The sequence below is a fragment of the Thunnus albacares genome, chromosome 16, assembly GCF_914725855.1.
Source record: "Thunnus albacares chromosome 16, fThuAlb1.1, whole genome shotgun sequence".
Taxonomy (NCBI): domain Eukaryota; kingdom Metazoa; phylum Chordata; class Actinopteri; order Scombriformes; family Scombridae; genus Thunnus; species Thunnus albacares.
The window spans coordinates 26,880,230-26,905,903 of record NC_058121.1 but is presented as its reverse complement, the minus strand read 5'-3'; the positions used below and the strand labels follow the sequence as shown (position 1 = coordinate 26,905,903).

At 37.4% G+C, this 25,674-nt stretch overlaps 2 protein-coding genes and 2 long non-coding RNA genes across 9 annotated transcripts in view; all 4 read left to right on the top strand.

The window, feature by feature from the left end:
- The first annotated feature begins 1,722 nt into the window (after nt 1-1,722).
- LOC122965556 lies at nt 1,723-5,336 on the top strand. Its single transcript, XM_044329701.1, has 9 exons — nt 1,723-1,793; nt 2,021-2,350; nt 2,493-2,780; nt 2,971-3,024; nt 3,292-3,390; nt 3,491-3,519; nt 3,729-3,785; nt 4,134-4,202; nt 4,306-5,336. The coding sequence occupies exons 1-9, from the start codon at nt 1,736-1,738 to the stop codon at nt 4,423-4,425; spliced, it is 1,104 nt and encodes a 367-aa protein (XP_044185636.1). The 5' UTR covers nt 1,723-1,735; the 3' UTR covers nt 4,426-5,336.
- A 777-nt stretch (nt 5,337-6,113) lies between these two features.
- LOC122965561 overlaps nt 6,114-25,674 on the top strand; it is a 73,693-nt gene continuing 54,132 nt past the window's right edge. For 4 of the 6 annotated variants that reach the window (XM_044329708.1, XM_044329710.1, XM_044329709.1 and 1 more), the window contains exons 1-3: nt 6,114-6,362; nt 6,547-6,876; nt 20,211-20,495. In XM_044329708.1, coding sequence (XP_044185643.1) covers nt 6,308-6,362; nt 6,547-6,876; nt 20,211-20,495 — 670 coding nt within the window. In that variant the 5' untranslated portion in view covers nt 6,114-6,307. Of the gene's footprint in view, nt 6,363-6,546; nt 6,877-18,565; nt 18,833-19,322; nt 19,555-19,738; nt 20,069-20,210; nt 20,496-25,674 lie in introns of those variants that run through there. The other 2 variants (XM_044329712.1, XM_044329713.1) reach the window with 2 other exon arrangements.
- Nucleotides 9,381-9,720, top strand: LOC122965574. The gene is made up of 3 exons (XR_006398253.1): nt 9,381-9,393; nt 9,503-9,559; nt 9,657-9,720. It is a non-coding gene; the product is annotated as an uncharacterized LOC122965574 (long non-coding RNA).
- Nucleotides 22,693-23,335, top strand: LOC122965572. Its single transcript, XR_006398251.1, has 3 exons — nt 22,693-22,726; nt 22,836-22,892; nt 23,162-23,335. It is a non-coding gene; the product is annotated as an uncharacterized LOC122965572 (long non-coding RNA).

Genomic DNA, 25,674 nt, shown 5'->3' with positions numbered 1-25,674 from the left:
CTGTCTGTTCCTGTGAGCTTCTTGTGTTTCTGATTCTTATCTGGTCATCATTAGAGGGTAAAACCTCCAGAGCTCTGCTGCTGTTGTTTCCACATTCTCACTAAAACACTTCACACTCATTTCTCAGAAAAACTGACCTCAAAGATACAATGAGGAACTAACAGGTCTCAGACCACTAAAACATCATCTTATCTGTTCTTTTACAGCTGCTACAGTATCACCATGTTGCACCATGTTGAGCATCAAGAGTCAAAGTTTGACTCTTCACCTGTCTGTTCATGTGTGCTGTCAGACGTCACCATGAATCCTGTCTGTTTTCTAATAAACACTATCTACAGAAAAGAAGAGCTGCATTATTGCAAACATTTATCTTAACTAACAATCTGCACATGCTCAACTTCCTCAATTCTTATCTTCTTCCTTTCAGGAGGTCAGACACGTCATTGTCACAAATGCATCATGGGACTGGACACAGTGTGCATTTGAGACAAAATATGAGCCTTAATATACAGTAGTTTGCTTCTTACAGCATCAGATTGCCTCAATGTCTCTTTTAAAGGCAGAAACATATTCCTTTGTCTTGTAATCAGTGACACATAATCATGTCTCCATCCTACATGTTCATCCTGTTCAATCTTTGTCAGGCTGCTGTGACCTCTGACCTCTGACTGTCGGCAGCTTCTGTTATTGCTGATCAAAAACGTTGCATCACTGTGGATGAGACACAACTAAATGTTACAAATGTCAAAGTAAAAATGAGTTTTTGACTGTTTGGATGAAAATACAGTAAATCCAACAGCTAACAAAAGACTAAGTGTCACTATGAGGAAGTGACGTCACACTAACTGCAGGAGGTAGATGCTGTATCTCTCTACAACACAAACTACTTTACAGACTCTGACAGTTGAGAGCGTCGATCTCTTGTTCTGAAGATATCGACAAAGAAGGATCGTGAAGCACGATGGTTGAATTCAGATGGATTAACATGTCTGTCTGTGTGTTTCCTAAGAAGAGTTGCGTTACTGCAACCATTTATCTTACTTAATAGTCTTCATCCATTCAACTTCCTCTTCTTCTTTTCAGGAAGTCAAACACGTCGTTGTCACAAATACACCGTGGGAACGAACACAGTGTGCACTTGTTGAATCTTAATATAGTTTAATATGGCTGCTCTGACTGCAGAAACATATTTCTTTACCTTGTGATCCGTGATTACATCCCAGTTTCACAGGATCTTTGTCAGACAGCTGTGACATCTGACCTCTGACCTCTTTAGTGCTGCTTACCCGTCATATTACTGAACAAGAAATGTGAGTCAGTGTCTTGTCAGTCACAGTGAATAAGAACTAAACTGTCAAAAGTAAATATGTTAATTAGTTTTTGGTTGCAAAAGAATTTAGAGACAAAACTCTGATCAGTCTGCCTACATACAGTCCAGACAGTAAGTATTTGGACATTTACAGTTACAGTTACTACTCTAATTAAAGCTGAGACTTGGTACTTTAATGCAGTATTCATTGTTTTATTACAGATTGAATGTGCTGAAACACAGAGCCTGAAGAACAAAAACTGTGTAACTGTCCAAATACTTACTGCCTGGACTGTACATGCAGCAGAGTGAGGAAGAGGAAGTGACACACGTACAAATGACAGGAAGAAGACGCCTTACTTCACACATTACTTTAGAGACTGCGACAGTTAAGAGAAGCAGAGATCGATGAGAGAGAGAAGCAGGATGGTTGAATTCACACGGATTCAAATGTTGTTTCTGATACTGGTGCTTCAGTTTTCAGGTAAGAAAAAAAGATTAATTTAGTATTTTATTAACCTTCTTAAATTGAGACGAGTATGTTGTTAGTTGTTAATATGTTGAGTTTAATGAACTGAAAACTGAAGATGAGACACATTTAGAAAGTTCTGTTGTATCTAAAATGATCCTCACACTAACAATGAACATGACAGTCATATTTCTATTTATTTCAGTTAATTGTTCATATTCCTCTCTCATATCTCTCAGCAGACATAACTGGACAATATTCCTCCTTCACTGTCAGAGTTGGAGATGAAGTTACTTTGCATTGTGAAAATGTGACGACTGATCAGGATAAATGTGACAGAACTACCTGGATCTTCAGTCGTTCAAGAAACACAGCAACAGTAGAGCTGATTAAATTTGGGCAGATTGGTGAAGAAGCCAAAGTTAAATCAGACAGACTGAGTGTTACAGCGAACTGTTCTCTGGTTATAAAGAAGGTCACAGTTGAAGATGCTGGTAGTTACTTCTGCAGACAGTACAAATCAGGGCAAAAACAAGGTCTAGACTCTCAGGTTTATCTGTCTGTTGTTACCAGTGAGTATTTACATCATAATGTTTTCAGCTCAAACTGTCTTGTTAGAACAATATACTGAAACATTACAATAATTATGATTACAGTGATGAAGTTAATCTGACTCTTGTTGTCTTTCTCTCACAATATCTCCATCTTCACCAGTGACTGAACATAAGAACAATAATGAGGTGACGTTAAACTGCTCTGTGTTGACATATGATGGACGGTGCAGACACAGAGTGAAGTGGGCGTATCAGGGTAAAGATGTGGACAAAGATAACAACGACTTGAAGACATCACAGTCTACCTGTTCAGCCACTGTGTCCTTCCTGACTTCTCATTATATTTACACATCAAATTATAAGTTATTGAAGTGTAACGTCACAGATCTCTACAATAGAAAAGTGCAGCTGTGTAACATCAGTCCTCAGTTGTCATGTGAGAAACCAGGTGAGAAGATGATGAGCTGTTTAAAATCACTTTATTCTGATATGAAAAATGACAAAACTGCATTTATTTATTTGATGTATTTTAAGTTTTAGGTTGATATAAATGTTTCTCATTTAGTCACAGCAGATGGTGAACAATGTGTTTTTGTCTCATTTTAAAGTTTGTTGGTTTTTGTTATTTAATCTGTCAGGTGTGGCTGAAACAACAACAGAACCTGAAACAACGACATCAACAACACAAGAAGGTGAGCAACAAAGTCACTCATATGTATTCAACATTTTATTCAATGTATTCAACCACTGCTGCCCCGGCAATATGTGAAAACAGCTGTTTACTAGTGTAGATGTAGACATTCTTTCCCAAAGACTTTTAATCTAAACTGTTTGATTTGGTACAAAAAGTTAAATAAAACTATAAAACTTTCCCAAAAAGCGCTCACATTTCTTTGTTTTTTAGTTACAGGGTTTAAACTGAACAGAAAATGTTCTTAATGTTTTCATTCTTTTTCCAGGCGGTGGAAAAAGCAGGTGGTTGTACGTCCTTCTGGCTGTGGTTTTAGTAGCACTGTTGATAATTGTTGTGGTACTCATCAGACGGAAGAGAGCTAAAGGTGAGAAAACATTTACAGATTAAACTTTACTAACAAAAAGTTTAGATAAACTTGGATTTTCACTAGAAGTTAAAGTTGACTCTCTCTTTTCTTTTTTCAGTGAACAAAACACAGATGGATGACAGCACTGTGAGTTTAAATATTATTCACTTTTAATTGTATTTTATAACTGACAGATGTTCCCGACACTCATCCATCATGCTACCTGTACCTGAAACCTGCACAGATATACTGAATACATTGCACAGGTGTTGCTTGTATTGTGTCTTTACAACATCTGTTTTAACTGAACTGTGAGATGCTTTTTCACCAAATGTAACTACACTTTATTTGTCCAGGGACTGAGCTTAAACCCTGCAGAGACTCAGCCTGCTCCAGAAACCAGTCAGGACACGGTGAGATCACACACAACACCCAGCACAGAGTAACACTCACTGAGGCTTCTGTTTGTTCTCTAAGTTGTAACTGTATGAGATGCACTCTCACGGTCTTGAGAGTGTGCAGTAAAGTTGAAAAGGGAAGTTAGATGATGCAACTGGACTACACCAGAAAGGAACATTAGTATTAAACAGTGACCTGTAAAACCACAACATTTCAAGACATCATTTAAAGAAACATCACATGACCTCCTCTGCAGAAGTAATAGAAGTTAAAGTGTTTACTGTAATAAAATAGAAGTAGTGTTGTAGTGAGTCCACATCAATCTACATGTTACTGAGCAGTATGTTGTCTTCACTGTGTAGGATGATCCTGAAGGTGGTGTTTCCTACGCCTCCATCAGCTACACAAGGAAGACCGACAGTAAAACCCGGGTAAGAAGTCTGATGCTTCTGTTGTCTTTCAACATGTTGCAGTGTGTTGTGGTGGATTTCACATAGTCGTATCTTGTGTAATTTATGTTGTGCTGTTTCTCAGGTTCGGGGCAAAGATGATGCTGATGAAGATGATGCAGTGACTTACAGCACTGTAAAAGCTTCCTCCCCTTCTGCTGCAGCCTCCACTAATCCCAGCAGCCTCTATGCTACCGTCAGCTAACCAAACAAACCAAACTCACGTCATCACATGATTCATTTTTTATGATCAGTTTCAGAATGTATTGCTCAAAAAAGCTGTTTATCCAGAAAGGGTGTCGTAAGTTAAGTATTATCACAATGTAAAAAGGAGAAGTAATAATGCAAAATTCATATGGTAGTTTCTTGAAATATAAATTAACATAAGATATGTTACATTTTACTTAATGAACCTGCTATCAAACGCTTATTGTGCTCAGTGATGCATGTGGTAGCATTGTAGTTCAAGCTTTAAAATTTTGTTTTCATTTTAAACGTGTTGCCTGTAATTATCAGTTTTGAAAAATTTATTGAGGTTTATCAATTGTATTACTTTTAAAAATGCTTTTATTCTTTATTTACAATGTATATTTTTTCAGTTTAGTATCACCTTTAAGGTGAAGTTAGGAATCACATAAAATAAGAGAAAGAATAAAAAAGGTAAAAGTCAGTATAAGTTATCATAAAAAGAACAGTATAGAGAGTAGAACAGGAAGCAGCAAACACAGGGCTCTCACAAGAGTGAGCTCGACCGTCCCTTTGAGCTCACAACTGCTCAACATTCACTCGCTCATTGACTTTTGAGACTTTGGAGATGGGATGGAATAGACAGTCCGCTCCTTTTTTTGGTTACTTTGAATACTGACCATGACCTTTGGTTGGCTGTTTGGTTTGCTCACTGACACAGTCGAAGGAGGGCAGTTTCCTGAGAGAACAAAGGTAAACAGAAATAATTAATGTTAGCAGCTGATTCTCTGTTTTCTCATCAGTTACACTTACGAAAAAGTATTATCATAGCAAAAGCCTTAACGCTGTTTAAATGCACTTTCAGATTTGTGAAACCTTTATTTTGCTGATGAAAAAGGAAAAAGGGTGATTTCACTGATATTTCTCCATCCTGACCACATTAGACCAGGTCTAGATCAAAAACCACTAAGACCTGTCAAATCTGGACTAGATTACCAAGGAGACTCCAAAGAGTCATTAAAACATAGTTTCAGATTTGTGAAACATTCATTATTAGTCCTCCCTTAGGCCTTTAGGTACTGCTGCTCTCACAGTACCACACCCAAAAAAACATCGGGAACGCCGCCTTCTTACGCACCTTAATTATGGAAAACTTTACCAACAGAAATTAAGAGGCGACTTCAGCAAGCACCTTTAAAAGCCAAGTAAAAACTCACCTGTACAGACTGGCCTTCAATTAACTTCCTCCCCAACATCTATGTATGGTTATTGCACTTTGTGCACTTTAATGTTTTATTTTTAATGTATTTAAATGTTTTGTTATTTTTAATGTATTTTTCTGAAATTTAATGTCTTTCTTATGTGTACAGCACCTTCAGTGACAACCACTGTATGAAAAGTGCTATACTAAACTTAAACTTACAATAACAATGCTAATATGCTAATGATTAGCAGATGTGTTAACTGTGTTCTTCATTTACTGTAGTTTAGCATATTAGCACAAAGTACACCTGAGGCTGATGTCATTAATTTTGCAGGTATTTAAGTTTTTCGGACAAAATTAAAATGTTGACCTGATGATGTGGTGAAGAAGGAGCTGAGCCATTCAGTCTATGTTCCAACCATCACTTCTGTTATTTTACTTACTTTTTTTTTTAATTCTGCATGTTCTCGCTTTTTTTTAATCAAACATTTACATCAAAAAATGTCCTCTCTTACAGACAGAAATATGAAGTTCAGCAACCAGGAGGACGTGACGCAGATGCCTCATCACAAAAAAAAGCACAAAACCAACAAGTGAAGCAATCATAGGGGAGTGACATCTACATCTCTTCACCATACGGACGACTTTTTATCTGAGGACACATTAGTTCGTTAGACACTGAGAGAGACACAGCAGAATGTCTGGTTTCAGATGGATTTCATTATTTCTGCTGCTGCTGCTTCCTCTGACAGGTAAGACTGCTTTAAAAACATAAAACAGCATTTAATAAACATTCATTTAACTTAGAAGACTAATTATTTTGTTTTGGGCGTGGTGAGTGATTTGTTAAGAATTATCATCAACTTTCTCCACACCATGTTTTTCATGTTCTTATTTTAAATGGTTTTCATAGTTTTTCTCTTTTTTGCTCAACAGCAGTAACTGGACAAATTTTCCTCTCCTTCACTGTCAGAGATGGAGAGAAAGTTACTTTGTCTTGTGAAAATGTGACGACTGATCAGGATAAATGTAACAGTACTACCTGGCTCTTCATTGGTTCAGGAAACACAGCAGCAGTAGAGCTGATTGTAGAGGGGCAGATTGGTGAAAAAGCCAAATCTAAATCAGACAGACTGAGTGTTACAGCGAACTGTTCTCTGGTTATAAAGAAGGTCACAGTTGAGGATGTTGGTCGTTACAGCTGCAGACAGTTCAAATCAGGACGACAACGAGATCACACTCAGGTTGATCTGTCTGTTATTAGCAGTGAGTATTTACATCATAATGTTTTCAGTTCAAACTGTCTTGTTAGAACAATATACTGAAACATTACAATAATTATGATTACAGTGATGAAGTTAATCTGACTCTTGTTGTCTTTCTCTCACAATATCTCCATCTTCACCAGTGACTGAATATAAGGACAATAATGAGGTGGCGTTAAACTGCTCTGTGTTGACATATGATGAGTGCAGACACACAGTGAAGTGGTTGTATAGAGGAAACTACAGGGACATAAATACCAGACACGCACAGATATCACAGTCTACCTGCTCAATCGCTGCCTCCTTCCAGACTTCTCATGATATTTACACATCAAATTATAAGTTTTTGAAGTGTGAAGTCACAGATCTCTACAATGTAAAAGTGCAGCTGTATAACTTCAGTCCTCAGTTGTCATGTGAGAAACCAGGTGAGAAGATGATGAGCTGTTTAAAATCACTTTATTCTGATATGAAAAATAACAAACTACATTTGTTTATTTGATGTATTTTAAGTTGAAATATTTCATCATTGTTTATTCTTTGGTTGCTGCAGATGGTAAACATGATGCATTCTCTTACTGAACAGTTTGTGATGTCGTTTGTCCAGGTGAGGAAGGAAAAACAACAACAACTCAGCCAACAACAGTGACAACAAATGAAAATATAACTGAAAGAAGGAAAAAAACAGGTACGACCACAACAAACTGCATTTGTTTATTTGATATATTTTAAGTTTTAAGATGATATCATACTTTCTCATTTAGTCACAGCAGATGGTGAACAATTTTTTTCTTCTCATTTTAAAGTTTGTTGGTTTTTGTTATTTAATCTGTCAGGTGTGGCTGCAGCAACAACAGAACCTGAAACAACGACATCAACAACACAAGAAGGTGAGCAACAAAGTCACTCATATGTATTCAACATTTTATTTAATGTATTCAACCACTGCTGCCCCGGCAATATGTGAAAACAGCTGTTTACTAGTGTAGATGTAGACATTCTTTCCCAAAGACTTTTAATCAATTCAAATTGCAAAAAACAACCTATTATCAATGGAAATGAGTCCAGGACTCTATCATTTTATCCCTCTCTCCTCCAGAGCTCCTCGGCACTCTGTCGGCAAGCAGCGGCTCCGTCCACACACACTCAAACTCAGCACTGCGACATCACTCGTAGTATATTTGGACAAATTTTCTTGCTGCATGCGTTACAGTTCGCTCACTCGCTGTATGTTAGGAAGGTTTGTAAGAGTCATGCAGCCATGCTAGTGGCTCTGTGAGGCTGTACTGAGGCACAGCAGTGCTTTTACTGCTAACATACTGATGTGTAGCAGGTATAACGTTTAAAGTGTTTAAAATGTTCATCATCTGTGAACATGCTCCGCGCAAGATCAATTTCATGTGTTGCGTTCTGGAGAGTGTTACCTGAAAATTTTTAACGTGACACAAGTGTGAGCTGCAGTCTGAGTGTTGCAGCTGGGGTCGCTATAGCGTGAAACAACAGAGAGCTGACCCCCTTTGGTTTGAGTTCACTTCTGCTCAAAAACAACATACTGAGCAGTCTGATGAAGCTCCAGCTGAACTTTGTCACCTTCGTACAGACAGGAATTCTCTGTTCTTTCTCTGTGAGCGATTCAAAAGTGTCATCAAAGGTGACGATATCTAATCTCATATCACGATATTGATATCATATCGATATATTGCACAGCCCTACAATACACACCCCTCCACAGACACAATTTTGTGTACTTGTGTGGTCATGGAAACACACTGATTAGCTTTAACCAGCCTGTATCACCTCACTGAGGGCTGAGATTGGCATTGGAGACAGACATTTCCATTTGTGTTTGTGCACTTTACATGGAGCATGTTTGAGGCCTTAGGCTAACACATTAAGTGTTAGCATGCTAACATTTGCTAATCAGCACAAAACCTAAAGTACAGCAGAGGATGATGGGAAGGTCATTAGATTGCAGGTATTTGGTCATAAAACAAAGTATTAGACAAACTGAAATGTTGAGCTGATGATGGAAAGTCAGAAGATCATCAAAGATATTACAATTTATCCTGAGATATTTCAATAAAAACTACAAAGTGAACCTCATGGCAGCACTAACGGAAAAAAAGAAATCTCCAAGTTCATTAGGATTCATCCTCTGGGGAACATAAATGTCTGTACAAAATTTCGTGGCAATTCTTGGCGGACAAATAGACCGACTGACATTGTCGTCCCTACAGCCACACTACTTCAAATGTTTTCACTTCCTACTTTCTTCAGTGACACATTTCTATATTCCACAGTTTGTACAGTTTGTTCTGCTCTTAGCTACATAATGTTGGTGATGCGTGTGGCTGAACTCCTCCTCATCACTGTGATTACTGTTCTTCTCTTCAGAGCTCGAGGTGAGAAAATTCAGACCAACATTTGTTAAGTGTAAAACAAACTGTAACTTTAGAACCTGAAATGTTACTCTGTGATTTATTTTCCAAGGAACCAGAGACCACCTGATGACAACATTGTGAGTTGAAAATAACAACTGAACTGATGTATAAAAAGACAAATGTGTACATTAAGAGACTGTAAGTCAGTGCAGGACTGTGAATGTCTCACTGTTTGTGTTTGTGCAGGTTTTATACTCAGCAAGAAGCCAAACAGCGAAGCGTTCTGGTCCAGCAGCCAGTCAGGTAAATATCTGATGGTGCGTCCAGGTTCTGCTGACTTTAACATTTATTTTTTCCTTCTTAACTCAGAATCTCATGTGTGTTGTGTTGTTTTCCACAGGAGCGTAATGATTAAGATGGCAGTACGGTGAACTATGAAAACTTGGGAGAAACTTCTACCTATGTCAGGTTCCCCTGATCAACAACTTTAACAAAGGCTCACCAGAGAAGTTAGTCATTAGTTAAACATCTCTTTACAGCTTCATGTTACATCAGATGTTGGTGTTCTAGTGAACCAAAAAGGATTTGCAGAATGATATTCAAGTCCTGATGACATCTTACATTTAAAAGCCTTTTTCCTTCATCAGCTGTGAAAACTGTTCTGACTTGTAATCAGTTCAGAACACAGCAGCTGGATTTTATCTGATAAGATGAAAGAACAAGAAAAGACTTTAAAACTCACACTCTAGTATCTCAAAAACAATAAAAGATAGAAAAACACATGTAAATTCAAGATTTGTAGGTCAAAGTCTTGTGACTCCTTGAAAGCTCAAATGAAGTTTGTATCTGAAACTATGTGGAAGCAGTAAATGTTCAAAAAGGTGTGGGTTCGCTCACACTCTCCATTCAAATATATGAGTATTTTTCTGTGTCCAGCTGCAGTTACTTATTGTCTCGACACACCTGACAGTACACATGTCAATCAAACTTTCACCAGGTCATGTGGGTTAAAAGTCTTTCCTTTTCTAAAAATAGACTTGATGAAAATTGGGAAAATAATTTGTTTTACACACAAACTCATCAAGAGTTTTCAATTCACTATTGAAATTCAAGTGAATGGGCCCAAAACTTGCGTAATTTTGAGGACACAGGTGTGAGAAAGACAGACATGTCTCACCCTGCAGAAAATTCTCATCTTGTCAATCAAACTTTCAAAATTAAAGCAAAAAGCAAAATGATCTGATCCCGACGGGCCAGAGTGCGAGGTCCCAACCAACGCTGCTTACAGCTTTAATTTTAGTTAACTTTTATTGTGTATTGTTGTTGACTGTTGAGTCAGTAACAGTCTCTTCTTTATTATAATTGATATAATCTGCTAATTAAAATGTTTAACACATTCACTTGTATTTCATATAGTATGCAAATGCTTCAGTGTCGGCAAAAGGTGGAGATTCAATGACGTGTGGAGTGTTTTTTTTGCACACACACAAAAAAAGTGGGATCAAATCTGCATTTATAGGGTCATGTTAAACAAAGGAATTCCAAACTAAACATTAAAGATCAACATGTTTCAAGATACAGTCTATAAAAATATCTGCTTGTGTCTGATCTGGGTTTTCCACAAAATAGTTCGGTCAACTAGTTTAAAATTCTTAAAATAAATTTTACTTCTTCTCACTCACTGAAAAATCCAGAATCTATGAAAATATAAACATTGTTAATTTCAAAAGTTTAACTGCTGAACACAAGAGGTGGCTTACTTCACTGTAAAGTCCATTCTCAGTGTGTGTGCACTGGAGGCTTCAAGTTTACACACGTGTACATGTAAGTTGCCCACTGGACTATGATTGGCTCAAAGCTAGCTGTGATGTCACAAATCAGACACACAAATCAAAATCTTTGTACTTCTACTTCACTACACTTCAGAGTGAAATATTGTACTTTTTAACTGTGTGACATTTCTTTCACAGTTATAGTTACCAGCTACTTTTCAGATCTCTACTTTGTACATAAAACATATGATCACTTTATAAAATAACTATAAAATAGCATTGTTATAGATTAGACTCCCCAACAGTATAAGTTTTTAAAATGAGCTCTACCTTAACAATTAAAATTCTGCGAACATGTACATATCAATGAATCAGTATAAAAATATATACAGTATATGATGAATATAACGTTTTAAATGGGGAACATTTTGTACATAGAGTACTTTTACTTTTGATACTTTAAGTAGATTTTGCTGCCAATACTTATGTACTTTTCCTTAAGTAAAATGTTGAATGTAGGACTTTTACTTGTAATGGAGCATTTTTTCATTGTGGTATTGCTACTTTTACTAATGTAAGAGATCTCAGTATTTCTCAGTAACTTCAAAATAAAAGCCTGTTTGTTCTAAACTGTTGACTGTTTCTGTTTTTGACCGCTTGGTAGTTTTTAGATGTAGAAGTCCTGGCTTCAAAATTTTAGTTTTTCATATTTTCTAGCTGTTTGAGCCATTTTCCCTTTTTTAACCCTTTGTGCAAAATGCATGCTATTTTCCTGGTTCCACTAGGGGCACTAATCCTCTATTATGAACACTGCAGCCATGTATATTACAACTTCATTGAGTTGTATATGTGGGTAAGGTTGTCTAAATGTCATGTATATGTGTGTATGAAGAAATTGGTGTGTGTGAGTGTGTGTGTGTGTGTGTGTGTGTGTGTGTGTGTGTGTGTGTGTGTGTGTGTGTGTAGCCAAAATACAGACACTTAAATCCTTATGGAAAAAAACAGCCCAATGTAAACCCATAAAAACTATTTTTTGATCCCATGGCCACAATAGCATATAACCATGCATTCTATATTATTAGGCTTTCAAACAAGCCCTGGCTTCAAAATTGTTGTTTTTACTATTTGCCAGCTGATTGAGCAATTTTCTCCTGTTTGCCCCGAAGAACAAATACATACCATTACCATTACTGATATTTTAACTTTCATTTATCATTGTTAACATGTTTGTCAGGAAGCCAACATGTGTTTGGTTTGAATGAGTTTTGAGTCTTACTGCAGTCAGTAACAGTCTTCTCTTTATTATATCTGATAATAATATAATACGCAAATAAAGAAATATTAACCCCTTAATTCTACACTGTGTTGTGTAATTATTTCATGTACTAACAGTGTTCTAACTGATAATGAAAGGTGGATATTCTCAGCTATAGACGTCCTGCTTTTACTCAGAATACAACTTCCCTTATCTGTCTGTTCTTTCACCTCTAAATCTTCCCTCTGTTCACACTTGGATCTAAAATGTGTCTAAATACGAATAGAAATACACTCAAAATTACCTGAGAATGCACAGAAATACAATAATTCAATATACATTCAGCGGTGTTAAAGTGCTGTGGTAGTTACTGCTTGATTGTAATGAGTGTTAATATATTTCATGCAGTTTAAATGACCAAAGTCACCTCTGCAGTGTGCATATAGTATGAAAAACCTTCATATTAAATGTTAAGCTGCCTGAACTGAAGCTCAACTAAGTATAAACAAGTTAACTCAGCATCAGTATGTATCAACATGCACTGCTGGAGTCTCAGAGACCTCAAACCTTCCAGAGATTAAAGTAGATTTCAGCAGAAAATTCCTCTTTGTCTTTTCATAAAGTGTTGACTGTCTGTTCCTGTGAGCTTCTTGTGTTTCTGATTCTTATCTGGTCATCATTAGAGGGTAAAACCTCCAGAGCTCTGCTGCTGTTGTTTCCACATTCTCACTAAAACACTTGACACTCATTTCTCAGAAAAACTGACCTCAAAGATACAATGAGGAACTAACAGGTCTCAGACCACTAAAACATCATCTTATCTGTTCTTTTACAGCTGCTACAGTATCACCATGTTGCACCATGTTGAGCATCAAGAGTCAAAGTTTGACTCTTCACCTGTCTGTTCATGTGTGCTGTCAGACGTCACCATGAATCCTGTCTGTTTTCTAATAAACACTATCTACAGAAAAGAAGAGCTGCATTATTGCAAACATTTATCTTAACTAACAATCTGCACACGCTCAACTTCCTCAATTCTTATCTTCTTCTTTTCAGGAGGTCAGACACGTCATTGTCACAAATGCATCATGGGACTGGACACAGTGTGCACTTGTGACAAAATATGAGCCTTAATATACAGTAGTTTGCTTCTTACAGCATCAGATTGCCTCAATGTCTCTTTTAAAGGCAGAAACATATCCCTTTGTCTTGTAATCAGTGACACATAATCATGTCTCCATCCTACATGTTCATCCTGTTCAATCTTTGTCAGGCTGCTGTGACCTCTGACCTCTGACTGTCGGCAGCTTCTGTTATTGCTGATCAAAAACGTTGCATCACTGTGGATGAGACACAACTAAATGTTACAAATGTCAAAGTAAAAATGAGTTTTTGACTGTTTGGATGAAAATACAGTAAATCCATCGTCTGACAAAAGACTAAGTGTCACTATGAGGAAGTGACATCACACTAACTGCAGGAGGTAGATGCTGTATCTCTCTACAACACAAACTACTTTACAGACTCTGACAGTTGAGAGTGTCGATCTCTTGTTCTGAAGATATCGACAAAGAAGCACGATGGTTGAATTCAGATGGATTAACATGTCTGTCTGTGTGTTTCCTAAGAAGAGTTGCGTTACTGCAACCATTTATCTTACTTAACAGTCTTCACACCTTCAACTTCCTCTTCTTCTTTTCAAGAGGTCAAACACGTCGTTGTCACTATACACTGTGGGAACAAACACAGTGTGCACTTGTTGAATCTTAATATGGTTTAATATGGCTGCTCTGACTGCAGAAACATATTTCTTTACCTTGTGATCCGTGATTACATCCCAGTTTCACAGGATCTTTGTCAGACAGCTATGACATCTGACCTCTGACCTCTTTAGTGGTGCTACCCGTCATATTACTGATCAAGAAATGTGAGTCAATGTCTTGTCAGTCACAGTGAATAAGAACTAAACTGTCAAAAGTAAATATGTTAATTAGTTTTTGATTGCAAAAAACTCTGATCAGTCTGCCTACATACAGTCCAGACAGTAAGTATTTGGACATTTACAGTTACAGTAACTACTCTAATTAAAGCTGAGACTTGGTACTTTAATGCAGTATTCATTGTTTTATTACAGATTGAATGTGCTGAAACACAGAGCCTAAAGAACAAAAACTGTGTAACTGTCCAAATACTTACTGCCTGGACTGTACATGCAGCAGAGTGAGGAAGAGGAAGTGACACACGTACAAATGACAGGAAGAAGATGCCTTACTTCACACATTACTTTAGAGACTGCGACATTTAAGAGAAGCAGAGATCGATGAGAGAGAGAAGCAGGATGGTTGAATTCAGACGGATTCAAATGTTGTTTCTGATACTGGTGCTTCAGTTTACAGGTAAGAAAAAAAGATTAATTTAGTATTTTATTAACCTTCTTAAATTGAGACGAGTATGTTGCTAGTTGTTAATATGTTGAGTTTAATGAACTGAAAACTGAAGATGAGACACATTTAGAAAGTTCTGTTGTATCTAAAATGATCCTCACACTAACAATGAACATGACAGTCATATTTCTATTTATTTCAGTTAATTGTTCATATTCCTCTCTCGTATCTCTCAGCAGACATGACTGGACAAGATTCCTCCTTCACTGTCAGAGATGGAGATGAAGTTACTTTGCATTGTGAAAATGTGTTAAAGGATAAAGATAAATGTAACAGTACTACCTGGCTCTTCAGTGAGTCAAGAAGCACAACAGTAGAGCTGATTGAATTTGGGCAGATTGGTGAAGAAGCCAAAGCTAAATCAGACAGACTGAGTGTTACAGCGAACTGTTCTCTGGTTATAAAGAAGGTCACAGTTGAGGATGCTGGTCGTTACACCTGCAGACAGTTCAAATCAGGACGACAACAAGGTCAAGACTCTGAGGTTGATCTGTCTGTTGTTACCAGTGAGTATTTACATCATAATGTTTTCAGCTCAAACTGTCTTGTTAGAACAATATACTGAAACATTACAATAATTATGATTACAGTGATGAAGTTAATCTGACTCTTGTTGTCTTTCTCTCACAATATCTCCATCTTCACCAGTGACTGAATATAAGGACAATAATGAGGTGACGTTAAACTGCTCTGTGTCGACATATGATGCGTGTAGACACACAGTGAAGTGGGCGTATCAGGGTAAAGATGTGGACAAAGATAACAAAGACTTGAAGACATCACAGTCTACCTGTTCAGCCACTGTGTCCTTCTTGACTTCTCATTTTATTTGCACATCAAATCATGAGTTACTGAAGTGTAAAGTCACAGATCTCAACAATAGAAAAGTGCGGCCGTATAACTTCAGTCCTCAGTTGTCATGTGAGAAACCAGGTGAGAAGATGATGAGCTGTTTAAAATCACTTTATTCTGATATGAAAAATAACAAACTACATTTGTTTATTTGATTTATTTTAAGTTGAAATATTTCATCATTGTTTATTCTTTGGTTGCTGCAGATGGTAAACATGATGCATTCTCTTACTGAACAGTTTGTGATGTTGTTTGTCCAGGTGAGGAAGGAAAAACAACAACAACTCAGCCAACAACAACGACAACAAATGGAAATATAACTGAAAGCAGGAAAAAAACAGGTACGACCACAACAAACTACATGTGTTTATTTGATGTATTTTAAGTTTTAGGTTGATATAAATGTTTCTCATTTAGTCACAGCAGATGGTGAACAATGTGTTTTTGTCTCATTTTCAATATATAAAACAGCTGTTTACTAGTGTAGATGTAGACATTCTTTCCCAAAGACTTTTAATCTAAACTGTTTGATTTGGTACAAAAAGTTGAATAAAACTATAAAACTTTCCCAAAAAGCGCTCACATTTCTTTGTTTTTTAGTTACAGGGTTTAAACTGAGCAGAAAATGTTTTTAATGTTTTCATTCTTTTTCCAGACTGGCGGTGGTTGTACGTCCTTCTGGCTGTGGTTTTAGCAGCACTGTTGATAATTGTTGTGGTACTCATCAGACGGAAGAGAGCTAAAGGTGAGAAAACATTTACAGATTAAACTTTACTAACAAAAAGTTTAGATAAACTTGGATTTTCACTAGAAGTTAAAGTTGACTCTCTCTTTTCTTTTTTCAGTGAACAAAACACAGATGGATGACAGCACTGTGAGTTTAAATATTATTCACTTTTAATTGTATTTTATAACTGACAGATGTTCCCGACACTCATCTATCGTACTACCTGTACCTGAAACCTGCACAGATATACTGAATACATTGCACAGGTGTTGCTTGTATTGTGTCCTTACAACATCTGTTTTAACTGAACTGTGAGATGCTTTTTCACCAAATGTAACTATACTTTATTTGTCCAGGGACTGAGCTTAAACCCTGCAGAGACTCAGCCTGCTCCAGAAACCAGTCAGGACACGGTGAGATCACACACAACACCCAGCACAGAGTAACACTCACTGAGGCTTCTGTTTGTTCTCTAAGTTGTAACTGTATGAGATGCACTCTCACGGTCTTGAGAGTGTGCAGTAAAGATGAAAAGGGAAGTTAGATGATGCAACTGGACTACACCAGAAAGGAACATTAGTATTAAACAGTGGCCTGTCAAACCACAACATTTCAAGACATCATTTAAAAGAAACATCACATGACCTCCTCTGCAGAAGTAATAGAAGTTAAAGTGTTTACTGTAATAAAATAGAAGTAGTGTTGTAGTGAGTCCACATCAATCTACATGTTACTGAGCAGTATGTTGTCTTCACTGTGTAGGATGATCCTGAAGGTGGTGTTTCCTACGCCTCCATCAGCTACACAAGGAAGACCGACAGTAAAGCCCGGGTAAGAAGTCTGATGCTTCTGTTGTCTTTCAACATGTGGCAGTGTGTTGTGGTGGATTTCACATAGTCGTATCTTGTGTAATTTATGTTGTGCTGTTTTCCAGGTTCGGGGCAAAGATGATGCTGATGAAAATGATGCAGTGACCTACAGCACTGTAAAAGCTTCCTCCTCTTCTGCTGCAGCCTCCACTGATCCCAGCAGCCTCTACACTACTGTCAGCTAACCAAACAAACCAAACTCACATCATCACATGATTCATTTTTTATGATCAGTTTCAGAATGTTTTGCTCAAAAAAGCTGTTTATCCAGAAGGGGTGTCTAAGTTAAGTAGTATCACAATGTAAAAAGGAGAAGTAATAATGCAAAATTCATAGGGTAGTTTCTTGAAATATAAATTAACATAAGATATGTTACATTTTACTTAATGAACCTGCTATCAAATGCTTATTGTGCTCAGTGATGGATGTGGTAGCATTGTAGTTCAAGCTTTAAAATCTTGTTTTCATTTTTAAACGTGTTGCCTGTAATGATCAGTTTTGAATAATTTATTGAGGTTTATCAATTGTATTACTTTTAAAAATGCTTTTATTCTTTATTTACAATGTATATTTTTTCAGTTTAGTATCACCTTTAAGGTGAAGTTAGGAATCACATAAAATAAGAGAAAGAATAAAAAAGGTAAAAGTCAGTGTAAGTTATCATAAAAAGAACAGTATAGAGAGTAGAACAGGAAGCAGCAAACACAGGGCTCTCACAAGAGTGAGCTCGACCGTCCCTTTGAGCTCACAACTGCTCAACATTCACTCGCTCATTGACTTTTGAGACTTTGGAGATGGGATGGAATAGACAGTTCGCTCCTTTTTTTGGTCACTTTGAATACTGACCATGACCTTTGGTTGGCTGTGTGGTTTGATCACTGACACAGTCGAAGGAGGGCAGTTTCCTGAGAGAACAAAGGTAAACAGAAATAATTAATGTTGCAGCTGATTCTCTGTTTTCTCATCAGTTACACTTACGAAAAAGTATTAGGCATCATAGCAAAAGCCTTAACGCTGTTTAAATGCACTTTCAGATTTGTGAAACCTTTATTTTGCTTATGAAAAAGGAAAAAGGGTGATTTCACTGATATTTCTCCATCCTGACCACATTAGACCAGGTCTAGATCAAAAACCACTAAGACCTGTCAAATCTGGACTAGATTACCAAGGAGACTCCAAAGAGTCATTAAAACATAGTTTCAGATTTGTGAAACATTCATTATTAGTCCTCCCTTAGGCCTTTAGGTACTGCTGCTCTCACAGTACCACACCCAAAAAAACATCAGGGACGCCGCCTTCTTACGCACCTTAATTATGGAAAACTTTACCAACAGAAATTAAGAGGCGACCTCAGCAAGCACCTTTAGATGGGCCTGTTGAGGTGGTTTGGGCACCTGGTCAGGATGCCTCCTGGACGCCTCCTTCTGGAGGTGTTCAGACACATCCAACTGGTAGGAGACCCCGGGACAGACCCAGAACACACTGGAGGGACTACATATTTCTTCTGGCCTGGGAGGAACACCCTGGGATCCCCCAGGAGGAGCTGGAGGGCATTGAAGGATGTCTGGGTTACCTTATCCAGTTTGAAGCCACCACCATCCGGTCCTGGATAAGTGGCGGTAAATGGATGGATGGATGGACCTTATGATGGTGTTGGGTAAGGCAAGTTTATTTGTATATAACCTTTCAACAACAAGGCAATTCAAAGTGCTTCTCATAAGACATACAAACAGCCTTATTGATCTGGTGGAGTTTGTCTTAGAAAGTATGGTCCTAATTTTAAACGATGAGTCAAATCAGAGGGAGTAAATTAATAATACATAAATGAGAAGTGTAGTATTATTGTTACTGAGGGAACATAAAAAGGGAAGTGCCAGGTCTAAAAACTGTGCAATTCATTGCAGTGGTGTAACTTCTTAATAAGTTTTCAACAGAATAAGGAACTGACAGCTCACCAACCATTGACACAACATCATTTCATCATGTTAGGGGTCATCAGGTCATCAAGTTAACCAGTTTGTCAGTCTGGTTTTAGTGTGTTCTTTTGTGTTTTGTTTGGGTTGTTTTAGTTAGTTGTTTTTTTTCATTCTGCATGTTCTCGCTTTTTTTAATCAAACATTTACATCAAAAAATGTCCTCTCTTACAGACAGAAATATGAAGTTCAGCAACCAGGAGGACGTGACGCAGATGCCTCATCACAAAAAAAAGCACAAAACCAACAAGTGAAGCAATCATAGGGGAGTGACATCTACATCTCTTCACCATACGGACGACTTTTTATCTGAGGACACATTAGTTCATTAGACACTGAGAGAGACACAGCAGAATGTCTGGTTTCAGATGGATTTCATTATTTCTGCTGCTGCTGCTTCTGACAGGTAAGACTGCTTTAAAAACATAAAACAGCATTTAATAAACATTCATTTAACTTAGAAGACTAATTATTTTGTTTTGGGCATGGTGAGTGATTTGCTAAGAATTATCATCAACTTTCTCCACACCATGTTTTTCATGTTCTTATTTTAAATGGTTTTCATAGTTTTTCTCTTTTTTGCTCCACAGCAGTAACTGGATAAACTTTCCTCTCCTTCACTGTCAGAGATGGAGAGAAAGTTACTTTGCCTTGTGAGAACGTGATAAAGGATCAGGATAAATGTAACAGTACTACCTGGCTCTTCATTGGTTCAGGAAACACAGCAGCAGTAGAGCTGATTGTAGAGGGGCAGATTGGTGAAAAAGCCAAATCTAAATCAGACAGACTGAGTGTTACAGCGAACTGTTCTCTGGTTATAAAGAAGGTCACAGTTGAGGATGTTGGTCGTTACACCTGCAAACAGTTCAAATCAGGACGACAACGAGATCACACTCAGGTTGATCTGTCTGTTGTTACCAGTGAGTATTTACATCATAATGTTTTCAACTCAAACTGTCTTGTTAGAGCAATATACCGAAACATTACAATAATTATGATTACAGTGATGAAGTTAATCTGACTCTTGTTGTCTTTCTCTCACAATATCTCCATCTTCACCAGTGACTGAACATAAGAACAATAATGAGGTGACGTTAAACTGCTCTGTGTTGACATATGATGAGTGTAGACACACAGTGAAGTGGTTGTATAAAGGAAAAAACTTGGACACAAATACCAGAACCATGCAGGCATCACAGTCTACCTGTTCGGCCACTTTGTCCTTGTTGACTTCTCATTTTATTTACACATCAAATTATAAGTTTTTGAAGTGTGAAGTCACAGATCTCTACAATGGAAAAGTGCAGCTGTATAACTTCAGTCCTCAGTTGTCATGTGAGAAACCAGGTGAGAAGATGACGAGCTGTTTAAAATCACTTTATTCTGATATGAAAAATGACAAAACTACATTTGTTTATTTGATGTATTTTAAGTTGAAATATTTCATCATTGTTTATTCTTTGGTTGCTGCAGATGGTAAACATGATGCATTCTCTTACTGAACAGTTTGTGATGTCGTTTGTCCAGGTGAGGAAGGAAAAACAACAACAACTCAGCCAACAACAGTGACAACAAATGAAAATATAACTGAAAGAAGGAAAAAAACAGGTACGATCACAACAAACTGCATTTGTTTATTTGATATATTTTAAGTTTTAAGATATCATACTTTCTCATTTAGTCACAGCAGATGGTAAACATTTTTTTTCTTCTCATTTTAAAGTTTGTTGGTTTTTGTTATTTAATCTGTCAGGTGTGGCTGCAGCAACAACAGAACCTGAAACAACAACATCAACAACACAAGAAGGTGAGCAACAAAGTCACTCATATGTATTCAACATTTTATTTAATGTATTCAACCACTGCTGCCCTGTCAATATGTGAAAACAGCTGTTTACTAGTGTAGATGTAGACATTCTTTCCCAAAGACTTTTAATCAATTCAAATTGCAAAAAACAAACTATTATCAATGGAAATGAGTCCAGGACTCTATCATTTTATCCCTCTCTCCTCCAGAGCTCCTCGGCACTCTGTCGGCAAGCAGCGGCTCCGTCCACACACACTCAAACTCAGCACTGCGACATCACTCGTAGTATATTTGGACAAATTTTCTTGCTGCATGCGTTACAGTTCGCTCACTCGCTGTATGTTAGGAAGGTTTGTAAGAGTCATGCAGCCATGCTAGTGGCTCTGTGAGGCTGTACTGAGGCACAGCAGTGCTTTTACTGCTAACATACTGATGTGTAGCAGGTATAACGTTTAAAGTGTTATTAGCTTTAACCAGCCTGTATCACCTCACTTAGGGCTGAGATTGGCATTGGAGACAGACATTTCCATTTGTGTTTGTGCACTTTACATGGAGCATGTTTGAGGCCTTAGTTTAATGTGTTAGCATGCTAACATTTGCTAATCAGCACAAAACCTAAAGTACAGCAGAGGATGATGGGAAGGTCATTAGATTGCAGGTATTTGGTCATAAAACAAAGTATTAGACAAACTGAAATGTTGAGCTGATGATGGAAAGTCAGAAGATCATCAAAGATATTACAATTTATCCTGAGATATTTCAGCCTGGTCACCAGAATAAAACGTTGGCAGTTTACATTTCTGCAAACCACAGAAATGTTGAATATCTACGTTTCAACATGTGTAATACGTAGCATATTAACATTTCTACAAACGTATCATCAAAATGTCAACAAAACGTATCATGTCAACATTTCCAAAATACATATCATCTCAACATTTCTAAAGTGACGTAGTTCACATGTGATCTATATGAGCTGATCTTTCCTATTATTAGGAGGAGGAGGGGCAGGTGGATGCTTAGTAAGTTTGTTGGCAGCAAGTTGGAAATCAGCAGAGTACGGTTCGAGACCACCTTGAAACCAATGTCCGCTTCCCGTTTCAACTGACAAAAGCGGGTGTTTTTAGCGAGACATCAGGACATTTGCAGCCATTTTTCTGGCGAAAACCGGGCATTTTTAGTGAGACATCGGCCGTTTTTATTTTATTTTTTCATTTTATTTTAACCCAAACCATGATCTTTCCCTAACCCTAACCAAGTGGTCTTTGTGCCTAAACCTAACCAGACCTTAACCACGGCGTTGTCACACCATAAAACATCATTATTCAACAGGTAGAAATGTTGATATGATACGTATTTCACGTGTTGAAACGTGTAGCCTATATTCAACGTTTCTATGGACTGCAGAAACCCAGTCTGGTGATTGGGTTGGATATTTCACTAAAAACTACAAACTGAACTTCATGGTGGCACTAAAGGAAAAAAGAAATCTCCAAGTTCATTAGTTCATTTCATGGCAATTGTTGGTGGACAAACTGACTGACGTTGCCATTCCTACAGCCACACTACTTCAAATGTTTTCGCTTCCTACTTTCCTCAGTGACACATTTCTATATTCCACAGTTTGTACAGATTGTTCTGCTCTGAGCTACATAATGTTGGTGATGCGTGTGGCTGAACTCCTCCTCATCACTGTGATTACTGTTCTTCTCTTCAATGTTACTCTGTCATTTATTTTCCAGGGAACCAGAGACCACCTGATGACAACATTGTGAGTTGAAAATAACAACTGAACTGATGTATAAAAAGACAAATGTGTACATAAAGAGACTGTAAGTCAGTGCAGGACTGTGAATGTCTCACTGTTTGTGTTTGTGCAGGTTTTAAACTCAGTAAGAAGCCGAACAGCAAAGCGTTCTGGTCCAGCAGCCAGTCAGGTAAATATCTGATGGTGCGTTCAGGTTCTGCTGACTCCACTGTGACCTGTGTTCACTTTTAAAACTTCAACAGTCAGCTGGGAGGAAAATCTGGGAGTTCGGGGCTCTTCTGGGGAGGAACAACTTTATTTATTTGTATATGTTAGATTATCTGTGATTGTGTTGAATGTGCAGCAGCAGAAACCTAAAAGTCAAAGAAGTAGGGTTGTGATTTGTGAGTTTTCAGTGTGAGTGTGTCAGAGTGGGTTTCTTTGTGTTGTTTTTCACAGGAGCAGAATGATGAAGATGATGGTGCGGTGAAGTATGAAAACTTTGGAGAACCTTCTACTTCTGTCAGACTCCACTGATCAACGACTTCCACACCAACATCAACTCACCAGAGAAATGACTCCCTTGCTGTTATATCATTAATATGGTCTCAGTTTTACATGAGTAGTTGAATTCTTTACAGAGAGAAAGAATCATAAGATCACTTTGAGATTTGTATGTTTTGTGCGCTGAGAAATTTTTATTTTTAGTCTGACTTGGACAACAATATTCAAATCTGGATTTTATCTCTTGTTAAGAAGCTGTGAGTTTCATTAAATGTCTTTTCCTGCATTATTTCTCAAACTTTTCTCACATTTTAACTCATTTAACTTCCTTAAATCTGCTTCAAATGGAAGAATTTAGACTTGACTTTAAGACTTTCATTGCTGTTTTTTAAGCTGCAGCAGCTTCAGCTCAGTTTCATATTTAAGTGTACAGAGGAACTAATTTTAACTTTCATTTATTATTGTTAACATGTTTGTCAGGAAGCCAACATGTGTTTGGTTTGAATGAGCTTTGAGTCTTACTGCAGTCAGTAACAATCTTCTCTTTATTATATCTGATAATAATATAATATGCAAATAAAGAAATATTAACCACTTAATTCTACACTGTGTTGTGTAATTATTTCATGTTTCATCTAACAGTGTTCTGACTGATAATGAAAGGTGGATATTATCAGCTATAGACGTCCTGCTTCTACTCAAACTACAACTTCCCTTATCTGTCTGTTCTTTCACCTCTAAACCTTCCCTCTGTTCACACTTGGATCTAAAATGTGTCTAAATACAAATAGAATTAAAGCTGCAAGCAGCAATGAATGGGCTGAATGAATCACGCCTACGCGCTCGTCGGGCTGCGGTGCAATTGAAGGGCTTCTGTTACGGGCATGTAGATGTCTTCAGACCTGGGCTGTTTCCAGACAGTGCAAGAAGGAGTTAAACATCACTTCCTTTGTCCACTGTTTTGCCTGCTGTTGGGGCTGCTTCGCTGAAATTTCGTAGAGGGCGCTTTTCAGCCAGTTTGCATCACTGATGGAATATTGTCATGTAGACGTGTTCAGGCCGGGACTCTTATCAAACATGTAAAGTTTGGAGCAGACTGGAGCATTTACAATAAAGTTATAGCGACTTCCTCTGTCATGGCGAAATATCAAATCTCAATGGTGTGAGGATGAGAATTTTCTGCAGGGTGAGACACGTCTGCCTTGCTCACACCTGTGTCATCAAAACGATGGAAGTTTTGGGCCATTCACTTGAATTTCAATTAGTAAATTGAAAACTCTTGATGAGTTTGTATGTAAAACAAATTAATTTCCTATTTTTCATCACGTCTATTTTTAGAAAAGTAAAGACTTTTAACCCACATGACCCGGTCAAAGTTTGATTGAAATGTGTACTGTCAGGTGTGTAGAGACAATAAGTAACTGCAGCTGGACACAGAAAAATACTCATACATTTGAATGGAGACTGTGAGCGAACCGCTAGGTGCTCGGGCCCTAATAAAGGAAAAACTGCAGTACAGAGCTACAAATTTTAGTTTTGATGGTGTTTTTCTACAGCACTTTATTACTAAACTGTCACCCTCACTCCATTTATTCCCTTCCCCTCATAGGTCATCCCCACTACTGAATTATACATATAAGACCTATAATTATTGTAAAATAAATGATAATGACACCAAACTTCATACAAAGTTTGTATATAATCTACTGTATGTATATTGGCCTTTCTGCTGTATCCTACAAAAATGAACTGCATTCAACCCCCACACCAGTGGCGGCTGGTGACTCCAAAAATTGGGGAGGACAGGAGGACAACCAACATGGAATCTTACAACAAACCGCATCTATATCATTGTCCCCCACTTGATGAAATCGGAGGGGTGGGGGGCAATTTTATATGCCAATAAAACAATTTGCTTTTAAAAACAAAAACTTCTGAGTGGTGTAAAGGCTGCTTCTTTAAAGACATTTAACATATACATATTGTTTCTCAACAAAGAAGAGCTCATTTTAGTCATGGACTGGTTCAGATGTGTGATTTTACCAACAAAGTGAAATTCAAATTTATAATATTGTTCTATAGTGACAACAGATTTATGTTCTCATCAAAAACAGACAAGATATCACATGATTTACACGTGTCCTTTGTATTTTCTTAGTATACAGAAATATATAAAGTACCACAGAGCTTATAATGTGATAAAGGTTCAGATCAGTGCTGAATACTAGAAAGACTGAACACTAAAAACATTCACAGATCTAAAAGTGTAGGTTCACATCAGAAAGTATTAATGCATGTATCAAATACATGACTTACACACTCTTATCTATGTGCACGACATACAAAATATAGTCTACAAAGCTGACATGTTAATACTAGGGGTGCAACGGATCACAAAACTCGGTTCGGATCGTATCATAGATTTGAGTCAAACAAATAAAACTTTGTTTTCTATTTATTCTGTAACA

Bases quoted from the DNA above. Each gene is read 5' to 3' on its own strand.
- LOC122965556 (XM_044329701.1), top strand. From the start codon at position 1,736: ATGGTTGAATTCACACGGATTCAAATGTTGTTTCTGATACTGGTGCTT. The intron at 2,781-2,970 runs GTGAGAAGATGA...TTAATCTGTCAG, and splicing joins GTTGTCATGTGAGAAACCAG to GTGTGGCTGAAACAACAACA. The intron at 3,520-3,728 runs GTGAGTTTAAAT...TTATTTGTCCAG, and splicing joins CACAGATGGATGACAGCACT to GGACTGAGCTTAAACCCTGC.